This window comes from Palaemon carinicauda, chromosome 11 (assembly GCF_036898095.1).
Source record: "Palaemon carinicauda isolate YSFRI2023 chromosome 11, ASM3689809v2, whole genome shotgun sequence".
NCBI classification, from domain to species: Eukaryota; Metazoa; Arthropoda; class Malacostraca; order Decapoda; family Palaemonidae; genus Palaemon; species Palaemon carinicauda.
In genome coordinates, this window is record NC_090735.1 from 19,114,652 (window position 1) to 19,127,151 (window position 12,500).

The following is a 12,500-nucleotide window of genomic DNA, read 5'->3' on the forward strand; positions in this document are numbered from 1 at the left end:
AACTTCGGTAAGGTAGGAAATGTCACTATGCATGAAATCGATAAAGATATTGACTATTGTAAAGGACGTTATAAAATATACAGCATCAAGAATAAATTCGTGTTTTAAAGAATAAGATGTTTCCAGTATTCAAGAATAAGTGATGTAATTAACCTACAGATTATCAAATTAAAAGAAGTATAAGGAACCTCAATTCACTTCCTGATCGGGTAGTTGAATCAGTAGAACTTCAAAAGTTCAAACTCGCAGCAAATGTTGTTATGTTGAACAGGCTGACAAAGTCCTTTTATAGTCCATGTATCAAAAAAAAAAATAATAATAATAATGTTAATGTTTTTAGAATATTTTAGTTTAATTTTTCATTACTGCTTATATCGTTTATTCATTTCCTTATTTCCTTTCCTCACTGGGGTATTTTTCCCTGTTGGAGCCATTGGGCTTATAATATCTTGCTTTTCCAACTAGGGTTGTAGCTTGGCTAATAATAATAATAATAATAATAATAATAATAATACCACGATCTCTTTTCATCATAATCTATATAATTCAAACCATCATTAATTTTTCTTCCAATCTATCACCCACGCACAACCCCTCCTATCCTGGCCCAACTGAACCGACACCAACAGGTTCCCAACTGTAGTTGAATGAACTTTTGGCCGAGTCCCAACCTTCCAACGACACTTTTGTCCCAAGTCCTTCGTTATTTTCATAATCCCAACGCTAGAGACTGCACCTTTTTAATATTAAGTTTATACAGATTTCAGAATGACAACTTCCCCTATATGATCAAGAGCAAGTCTCTCTCTCTCTCTCTCTCTCTCTCTCTCTCTCTCTATATATATATATATATATATACTGTATATATACTGTATATGTATGTATATATATATATATATTATATATAAATATATATATATATATATATATACATATATATATATATATATATATATATATATATATATATATATGTGTGTGTGTGTGTGTGTGTGTGTGTATGCGGTCAGACTCATCTCTCCCCGTCCCACGGGTAGGGGATAGGAGGGGTCGTCATACCAGGTGAGAGGGTGTGCATGTGTGTGCATATCTAAAGATTTAGCGGTATTTCTGACGGGTCGCGTACACAAGTGTTTGTTACACTCATCTCCAGAAGATGCCCCGAGTACTTTAGCATTTGATGTAAATGATCGAAGTTGGCTTATTGAGTGTACGTTAATCCATTGCATCAAAACAGAAAATTGGGATGACGTAAGTCTAGTTCATCTAAAAGGACTCATATCCCCTTTCTACAAACCGCCCACTCATGTGACTCACTTTCGTGGAAGCAAGAAATGTGCGGGTTTGTTTTAAAGGTTTAAAGATTTAAAGTCCGCTCATGAATGGCAGAGGCAAGGGACAGTGACATTGCCCTATCGAGTTGGACAATGCCCTAGAGACTGACCATATTAGGCTACAACAGGGAAAAAGCCCAGTGAAGAAAGGAAACAAGAAAAAATAAAATATATTCAGAACAGTAACATTAAAATAAATATCTCTAATACACATATGATCAGCGCCCAAGCACCACTCCACCCAACCTAGGACCAAGGAGGGCCAAGAAATGGCTGCTGATGACTCAGCAGATAAACCTACAGGCTCCTCCCAAATCCCCCATCCTTGGCTCACAAGGGTGGTGAGGTTGCAGCGACCAAAGAAACTAACGAGTCTGAGCAGGACTCGAGCCCCAGTCAGGCGTTCACCGGTCAGGGGCGTTACCACTTTTCAGCAGTTTTAAAGAACTAATTTCACGTTGAACTCTTATTGTCATTTAGTGACGGTTTACTCATTCCACTTAGTATTGAAATTGTTCTTTCAAATATATCTTGCTATCAAGTTAATTAGATCTGTTATTAATATTTAAATCTGCGATTTATTTATAAACTTGTTTAATTACATTTTCTTATGCAAAAGTGTTGATTTTAGTATATATTTAAAATTATATATTAAAAAACAAATAAATCAGTAAGATGGATAATTCCATTAGGCTTGTTCAAATATAACTAATTTTCTGATGATAAAACTAGTTTCTTAAAAAGGGCAAAAGACTCATTCACTAAAAATTACATTGCAAATTGCAATTCATTCTTTCAAAAGTATAACGAATAAACTGCTGATTTTGATTTAAGAAAGGGCTTTCTAAATCACCAAAATTAGATTAAGACAGAGGGAGCTATTTAAAAAGTTAGAGAGTAATAACATTGTTTACATTGTAGAAATACCAATGGCGTCGCGTCTTGCCAAAATTTTCGAGGAGCGGACTGCACGGTCTGGGTATACCTAGACCGAGGTGGCGTGTTGCCTCAAAACAAGCTTCTCGAACGAAAATAAATATGCTTCTCTGCTTTTCCCTGCTTGAATTTGCAAGTGCTTCAATAACTCGAAGTGAATATCTGTCTATCTCATACACGAACGTGCCTATGTGTTAACATTGGAATGGGGTTGTATATGTCTATATTCAAATAGCCCACCCACTACTACAGTATACTTATGTCTAGGCCTATGTATAAATTGTTCACAGCCTAAACATACTGTACTGTTTGTCTGTGTTAAGCTGTCCACCGTCTATATTGGGTTGAGCCACTGTAATTATCTCTCTCTCTCTCTCTCTCTCTCTCTCTCTCTCTCTCTCTCTGCATATATACGTAAGTGTGCGTAATTGCTTTTGTAGGTAGATTGCGCTTATGGTTGTGAAAATACCGATATCTCTTAATGAGTTGAAAGGATATCCTACGAATATCTTCATAATTAGTAAGGGAAAAAAAGGGTTTCAATTAATCTACCTATTTCTTCCTCTCTTATTTCCGAATTGTGTGACCTCACTGTTCCTGAACAATAAATCTAACCAAAAATAGTATTTTAGTTAACTCATATTCAGCTATTTTGTTGTTTATTTTATTTTGGGTATAGCTCCATACTTGCTAATTCTTTACGTCTTATTCTATTAATCTTTTCTTGTTCTATGAAATTGCCATTACTTGCATTACTTTTTACGTCTCATTGGCGAATGTTAATTGCACATTTCCAACTGCTGTAAGACTAAGAACATAAGATGTATTTGATTCAATTTTTCTCAGTAAAATGAAATTTCCTTCAAGTTTTATCATCAGGTTAATCTAATGTTGTCGGCCAAGAGCTAGAGATGAAATATTCTTTGTTTCTATTTTCTTTTTGTTTGTATGTAGAGACAGTGTAGGGAGAATATCCCTTAGCTTACAAGGTACCAAGATACTTGCAATACTAATATGAATGTAGACAAATGATACTGAGGCCTTTATCACATGTTAGAAAACAAGTCCCTTCTCCCACAGTCTCTCGTTTTCTCTACAGGCCTGGCCATGTACCATAGTGCCAGACGCAAGTACCTGGCAATGTGAGAGACCAGTGTTCGAGTCCCTTTGTTGAGAATTATTTACTTAGCTGTTAGTCAACTGTTACCGGTCGATACAAATTTAGAGATCTCGAACGAGAGACAATTAAAGAGAAGGCTCTCTCTCTCTCTCTCTCTCTCTCTCTCTCTCTCTCTCTCTCTCTCTCTCTCTCTCTCTCTCTCTCTCTCCAAGTGAGTTGAGTTTAATTTACATTTATTAATACCAAGAGAATAATGAGGGCATTTCCTGACAAAGTTTTGGTACGCCAGCCTTCTTATTCCTAGCTTGTCTTAATTATTTTGTTTGTGAGTGGGAAAAATTAAGCATAACTTAACTTACACTGGTGGTACATACCATAATCCTCTCTTTTTGCAGACACTTGAGTGTTTGTGCTCAAACACACACAGACACACACACACACACACACATATATATATATATATATATATATATATATATATATATATATATATACAGTATATATATATATTTATATATATATATATATATATATATATATATACAGTATATATATATATTTATATATATATATATATATATATAACATTGCAGGAAAAAGTACACAGGCATGCCCTTATTTATGTCTGGGGTTTGGCCAATTTTCATTACCACGCTGGGCAACTGCAGATTGGTGATGATTGGGAGACTTTTGTCTGATTGGTCACAGCAAACCAACCTTATACGTGTGGCTCTGACTAGCACATCTTTGCTGATCATGGTAATTAACAAACCCTTTCAACAAGTTAAATATTCCCACTCAGAAATGGATATATATATATATATATATATATATATATATATATATATATATATATATATATGTATATATATATATGTGTGCAAATATAGGTATATATAACTTCATATATATATACATATATATATATATATATATATATATATATATATATATATATGTGTGTGTGTGTGTGTGTGTATGTGTACAAACATAAGTATATATAACTTCATAAATATATATATATATATATATATATATATATATATATAAATATATATATATATATATATATATATATATATATAATTTGATTTTTAAGTAATATATTAAAAAGAGCTGTTGATGGGCACCATATTAAGTATAGTAATGTGATATCTGGTGTTCCTCAGGGTAGTGTTCTTGGCCCATTACTTTTCATACAATATACACATGGCATGTGGTTTGGCCTCGAAAACAAGCTTGTTGCATATGTCGACGATGCTATTGTCTTTGTCTCAATTCCATCTCCTAATTGTAGATATGTGGTTGCAGAATCCTTTAATGGAGATATAGCTAGAATTAGTGCATGGTGCAAATTATTGGGCATGAAGCTGAGGCCTAATTAAAGTCAAAGTACGATTGTATGTTGGTTGAGGTCAGTGACTTCTCAACATCAAGATCTCTGCATTGATAATGTTTCTTTAGCTATATACAACTTTAAATTTTAGGCATTATTTTTAATAACGAATTTACTTTAGAAAAAAAAAACATTTGAACTTATTCAATCTATTTTGAAGAGGTGTTTTAAACTATTTTATTCTACCTTTTGTTTCGAGTATTGTTCTCCGGTCTGGTCTTCAGTTGCTGAGTCTCATCTTAATTTGTTTCACACACACTTGCGGTGTAAAAACAATTATTTTTTCCTGATATGGATATCAATATCTGGCACCGTCGTTCAGCTAGTTCTTTATGCATGTTGCATAAGATGTTTCATAATTCTGACCATCATTGCATTCACATCTTCCCAGACTGTAGCAACCTGTGTGTAGTACTAAGTATGTCCTTAATTCTAACAGACTGGAACTAAAGACGTTCAAACTTGTAACGAATGCTTTTGTGTTGAACAGGCTGAGATAAGTCTCTCTAAAGTATATATTTGATATATCTATTCTACCGTTGTTCATGATTTTAAGATATTTTGTATTCTATATTTATTATTCTCATATAATTTATTTATTTCTTTATTTCCCTTCCTCCCTAGGCTACTATTCCCTTTGGCATCCTGTTTTCTTTTACATCTAGGGTTGTATCTTAGCTAATAATAATAATAATAATAATAATAATAATAATAATAATAATAATATGAATTGCACTTATAATCAAAATGATGCATCATGCTCTCCCCTCTTTTAAAAACAGTATTCCATTTATTTTCAAAATCTGTTAACAGAATAGAAATAATAACTCAAAGTTTCATGCACATACTATTATCATTAATATTTTCAACTTGAAGAAAACACTATGCCGTGTCTAAGAATCTTGGCTATTAAAAATCCACAGCAATATATCGTTGTATATTTTAAAAACACAAGAGCTTTAGGACTTTTTCTAGTGTCTGAAGAGGCACTTTCAAAAAAGTGGAAAAGCTCCTGCGTTTTTAACATATACAACGATATATAACTAGATTTTTAATACCCATTAGTATCAATTTAAATGTATAAACCACATCTAAACATTTTCCTGATATTAGTGATACTGTAACTGACATTTTTGTTCCTAGATGGCGTATGAGTCTTTGCTAGGATGTAGGGGGAACTGGCATCGAGCTTCTACGACCTTAATTGCTTTTATTGCTACAAATGGCTTCCCAAGGACTCTCTTCCCCCGCTCTTTCTCTCTACTTTTGCCAAATACTGGGAGAAATACATCTCTGTCTCAGTCATTGTTTCTCTGAGTCGTAGCCATACCATTCCTTTTTTTTTTTTTTCTGACATAAGTGGGATTATTGGTTGAAATGTAAATGTAATGCTTGCAGGATTTGATGCGGATGTGGTTTCATTTCTTAAAGCTATTTTAAATATACAAACTCTCTCTCTCTTTATATATACAGTATACACACACACACACACACACACACACACACATATATATATATATATATATATATATATATATATATATATATATATCAATTATACAATGAATAATAGGTAATCAGGACAATTATATTAGGTAGAAAACTTTAAAAAATTGATGAACATTTCTGAATTTACAAATCATCTCTCTCTCTCTCTCTCTCTCTCTCTCTCTCTCTCTCTCTCTCTCTCTCTCTCTCTCTATATATATATATATATATATATATACATATATGTATATATATACATATATATATATATATATATATATATATATATATATATATATGCAGTACATAATATATATGTGTGTCTGATTGATTGTGTGTGTACGTGCAGTATTCATAAATAAATACACACATACACCCAAATATATATATATATATATATATATATATATATATATATATATATATATGTACAAACATATATATATATATATATATATATATATATACAGTATATATATATGTATATATATATACAGTATATATATATATGTATATATATATATAAATATATATATACACACATATATATAATTAGAAAGCTTACCAAACTGTGTTCTCTAATAGGTAATGGAATACCATGTTGGTGGGTCTTGAGTCCAGACTTAAATTATTTACCTTCTACTCAGGGTAGCCTGCTATATTTTCCATTATTAAATATCTCTTATTTTTTTACTCTTGCGAAAATGGTTTTTCTCCCGAAGAAGATATCATTATTATTTATTATTTATTATTTATTATTCATTATTTATTATTTATTATTATAATTATTATTATTATTACTAGCTAAGCTACAACCCTAGTTGGAAAAGCAAGATGCTATAAGCCCAAAGGCTCCAACAGGGGAAAATAGCCAATTAAGGAAAGGAAAAGGGATTAAATAAACGATAAAAGAAGTAATGAACAATTAAAATGAAATATTTTAAAAACATTAACATTTCAACAGATATTTCATATATAAACTGTAAAAAGACTAATGTCAGCCTGTTCAACATAAAAACATTTGCTGCAAGTTTGAACTTTATATGTTCTACTGATTCAACTACCCGATTAGGAAGATCATTTCACAACTTGGTCACAGTTTGAATAAAACTTCTAGAATACTATGCAGTAATGAGCCTCATGATGGAGAAGGCTTGACCATTAGAACTAACTGCATCCCTAGTAATACGAATAGGATGGATCTGTCCGGGAAGATTTGAATGTAAAGGATGGTCAGAATTAAAAAAAAAAATCTTATGCAACATGCATAATGAATCAATTGAACGTCGGTGTTACAGATTAATATCTAGATCAGGAATAAGAAATTTTATAGAATGTAAGTTTCTGTCCAACAAATTAAGATGAAAATCAGCAGCTGAATACCAGACAGGAGAACAATACTCGAAACAAGATAGAATGAAAGAAATAAAACTTCTTCAGAATAGTTTGATCACCGAAAATCTTAAAAAGACTTTCTCAATAAGCCAATTTATTGAGCAATTGAAGAAGACACAAATCTAATGTGTTTCTCAAAAGTAAATTTGCTGTCAAGAATCACACCTAAAACTTTAAAAGTCATACAAAGTTTAAGAAAAATTATCGATGCTGAGATCCGGATGTTGAGGAGCCTCTGTCCTCGACCTACTTACAACCATACTTTGAGTTTTGTTAGGATTCAACTTCATACCCCATAATTTGCACCATGCACTAATTTTAGCTAGATCTCTATTAAGGGATTCAGCAACCCCAGATCTACATTCAGGAGATGAAATTCAGGCAAAGAGAATAGCATCATCTGCATATGCAACAAGCTGGTTTTCTAGGCCAAACCCCATGTCATGTGTAAATAGTATGAAAAGTAATGGGCCAAGAACACTACCCTGTGGAACACCAGATATCACATTCTTATACTCAATACGATGCCCATCAGCAATAACTCTTTGCTGTATATTACTGAAAAATTCAATAATGATGCTAAGAAACGTCCCACCCACTATTATTATTATTATTATTATTATTATTATTATTATTATTATTATTATTATTATTACTAGCTAAACTACAACCCTACTTGGGAAAGCAGGAGGCCATGAGTCCAAGGGCTCCAACAGGAAAAAATAGCCCACTGGAGAGAGATACTAAGGAAATAAATAAACTACAAGTAACAAACTACTAAAATAAAACATTTTAAGGACAGTAACAACATTAAAATAAATCTTTCAGACATAAACTATAAAAAGATTTATGTCACCCTGTTTAACATTAAAGCATTCACCGTAAATTTGAAATTTTTGAAGTTCCACCGATCCAACTACCTGATTAGGAAGATTATTCCACATGTTCAGAGCTGGTATAAAACTTCTAGAATACTGTGTAGTATTGGGCCTCATGATGGAGAAGGCCTGACTATTAAAAGTAACTTTGGAGAAGGCCTGACTATTAAAAGTAACTTTATTACGAATAGGATGGAACTATCCAGGTAGATTTGAATGTAAAGGATGGTCAGAATTAAAAAAAAAAATCTTATGCAACATGCACAATGAACTAATTGAACAACGGTGCCACAGATTAATATCTAGATTAGGACTAAGGAATTTAGAATTAACTTGCACACCTAGTATTGCGAGAGTAAATCTTCATGACTGACTAAAAATTGTAATATGACTTCTTTTTCTTGCAGTGCACAATCGACATGCCACCTTCCGTGCAGGACATCTTCAGACCTCCAGTGGACTGTAGCATGTGTCGTGACGTCACTCACGTGGAAAGAGTGCAAAGTATAACTCCAGCCTTCTTCGAAGAAAGGTAAATATTGATTAACTTATTAATGGGTTTGGAATGATATAAGCTTTCCAAGTTTAGAAAATAAGATGTGAGGAAATGTGTAATTGGTTGGTTTCATGTCATATTTTTGTTAGGGCAGGAAAGGCCATCTACATCGTTAATCAATATTTGATGAAATATTGGGAAACAGATTGCAACTAAATGACAATAAATTAGGAATGTAAGCACGCGCACGCGTACGCGCATGCCACACACACACACACATATATATTATATATATATACATATATATATATACAGATATATTACAAACTGTATATTTACAAATATATATATATATATATATATATATATATATATATATATATATATATATACATATATACAGTATATATATATGTATATATATATACATATATATACATATATACAGTATATATATATGTATATATATATATATATATATATTTACATATATATGTATATATATATATATATTTACATATATATATGTATGCATGCATGTATGTGTCTATGTGTGTATGTATGTTTGCATGTTTACAAATAAATACATAAACAAACATATCCATTTCGCTGTCATGATATACGTTGTTTAAAAACAAGTCAAAATTAAAACTCTTGATTAACCAGTTAATCCTTATTGTTATCGAAACATTTTCAGACTTTATGCTTTTGGAAAAATGTATTTGCTGTAATTGGCAAAAATCCCTAGAATCTCTTACTAGTTGTCACGACTAACAATCAAATAAACCCCCACAAATAAACTCTACGGGGAATACACTGCAATTTTCACATTTATCTTTATCCTAATGCCTAACTTCATTCTTCTACATGAGCTGCTATTATTCTTTTAATCGAAACGCATATAAAAAAAAGATTATTATTAAGAGGATTATTATTCTAATTCCGATTTTCAGATACGCTTACACCGGGCGACCCGTCGTAGTGACGGACGGACAGAGGAACTGGTCCGCCCGACACACGTTTTCTTTCGATTTCTTCAAGTCGATCTACGCCGACGACTCTCCCGTTCTGGAGAACTTCGAACGAACCTGTCAGTTCTTCCCGTATCAAACGGAATTCCGCAACCTTAGACAGGTCTTCAACATGTCTGAAGCGAGAGCTAACATGCGCGGAGATCCTTGGTATATTGGTTGGTAAGCATAGTCTAAAAATGGTTTCTTTGAACTATATAGATAGATTGTTAGGTAAACAGACAAAAAAACAGAGGTAAAGCTATGGATGGAGATTGTAGGTCTATATTTGGAAGATATAAATCCTCCAAATATATATGTATAACCTCCATGATGGGAGTATCTAAATAGCCATACATGAAAGTAGAGGCTCAGTTATAAAACAGCAGGAACAGTTTAGATACTTGGGATCTACTATATGTAAGGAGGAAGGATGTGAAGCTGAAGTTGAAAACATGATAAAAGCAGCCAGGGGGAAGTGGAAGGAGGTAGTGGGAGTGGTTTGTGATAAGAAAATGTCAATTAAGGTAAAAGTCAAGACCTAAAGCACAGTAATAAGACTAATGTTAGTGCATGGATCTGAAACATGGGCTCCGAGACGAAAAGAGGAAGCAAATCTTGAGAACAGAAATGAAAATATTGACCTGGATTATGGGAATATCACTGCTTGAGAGACTGGATATTGATAAAATAAGAATAGCAGGACTAGTAAAGATTACAGAGGTGATACAGGTATCAGGACTGAAATGGTATGTAAGAATGGCAGGACTAGTAAAGATTACAGAGGTGATAAAGGTATCAGGACTGAAATGGTATGGGCACGTGTTGAGGATGTATGGTGGGGAGGGCTTGGGGGGAATCTGTTACACTTGAAAAATTGACGTTGAAAAATGGTAAAAGTCCTGGAATAAATGATGCCATGGATTTACAGTTTTAAAAACGGATATTTGGACTGAGGTAAAGAGTGATATTACGGTCACCAACGCGTATAACAAAAGTAGGGTAAAATTATGGTTGCCCATAATTTACTAGAATACGGCTGAGTACGGTCGCCTGTATTTTACTGAAATACAGCTGAGTACGGTAGCCTATATTTTACTGAAATACGGCTGAGTACGGTAGCCTGTATTTTCATGAAATACAGCTAAGAACGGTATATTTTTACAAAGAATTTTCGATTAAAATTATTTTTATTTTAAAAGTGTAGGGGAAGAAGATTGAGAGGGAGGCATAGAATTAGATGGAGAGATATAATGAACGATGATTTGGAGAGAAGAGGTTTGGTGAAAGAGGATGCCTTGATAGAAGGCATTAGAGAGGAAGCATCGGGCAACCGACCCCTTAATGTAGGGATAACAGTGGGAAAGATTAATAGGATCTGAATCTTGTCATTCTGAATTACAACTATAGGCCTAAATACTTCGCATTAATTGCTTATGATTTATTGGGGATACACTTTCAAGAATTTGAGTTCTTATATATCAATATAAAAACATTGAAATGACTCTTTTCATCATTACAAAACAGACATGAAGTGAATCATTAAAATATCTTATTCTAATTTTTCATTACTTCTCATATAGTTTAATCATTTTCTTATTTCCTTTCCTCGCTGTGCTATTTTTCCCTGTTGGAGCCCTAGGGGTTATACTCGTAGCATCCTGCTTTTCCAACTAGGTTTGTAGCTTGGCTACCGATGATAATAATAATAATAATAATAATAATAATAATAATAATAATAATAATAATAAGATGCCAAATGAGATTGGCCACAGTCAACAAATTCATGAATAATCATAACAATAATAATAATAATAATAACAATAATAATAATAATAATAATAATAATTAGTTTTTATTGTTATTCTTGCATGAAATGAAGTGGATTTTTTGTTGTGCCCAAGTAAATAGTAAAGATGGAGAATATGTATTCAATTGTTTTTTTTTTCTTTTTTTTAATTATCGTTATGTAGTCTAACTAGTCTAGTAAACTCGAATTCTTCCTCTTAGAGTTGTGCCTGAAGTAATTTGTGACTGATAATTTCGTTTTTTATTAATGTAAAAATTCTTACTCTTAGAGTTGTGCCTGAAGTAATTTGTGACTGATATTTTTTTTTTATTAATGTAAAAATTTCAGTAACTTAATAACATTCTATTAGGATACACTAGTAATCAGAAAAGATTGGTTTGATATTGTTTATACAAATCTCATGTACTCATTATCTGGATCTTGAAGAAGGATCATTGGATGAAGTAAGTTTTTTGGGCGAAAATAATGGAAACTTAAAATTGGCGAGAGATAAAATTTCGCAATGAGCATGAAGTTGAATCAGAAGACGAAGTTGTCGAAGGGAAGATTTTTCTGTAAAGATACCAAAGATGAAGCAAATGGTGGCCCCTGTGTGAGAATTCACATCAGATCAAGTTTTTAATATAAGTGTGATGAC

The 12,500-nt window shown here is 32.4% G+C and overlaps 1 protein-coding gene across 1 annotated transcript in view; it reads left to right on the forward strand.

The window, feature by feature from the left end:
• Window positions 1-12,500, forward strand: part of LOC137649989 (uncharacterized) — a 48,985-nt gene that overhangs the window by 30,801 nt on the left and 5,684 nt on the right. The window contains exons 2-3 of the mRNA XM_068382990.1: window positions 8,955-9,079; window positions 9,997-10,236. Of these exons, the coding sequence (XP_068239091.1) occupies window positions 8,955-9,079; window positions 9,997-10,236 (365 nt within the window). The remainder of the gene's footprint in view (window positions 1-8,954; window positions 9,080-9,996; window positions 10,237-12,500) is intronic.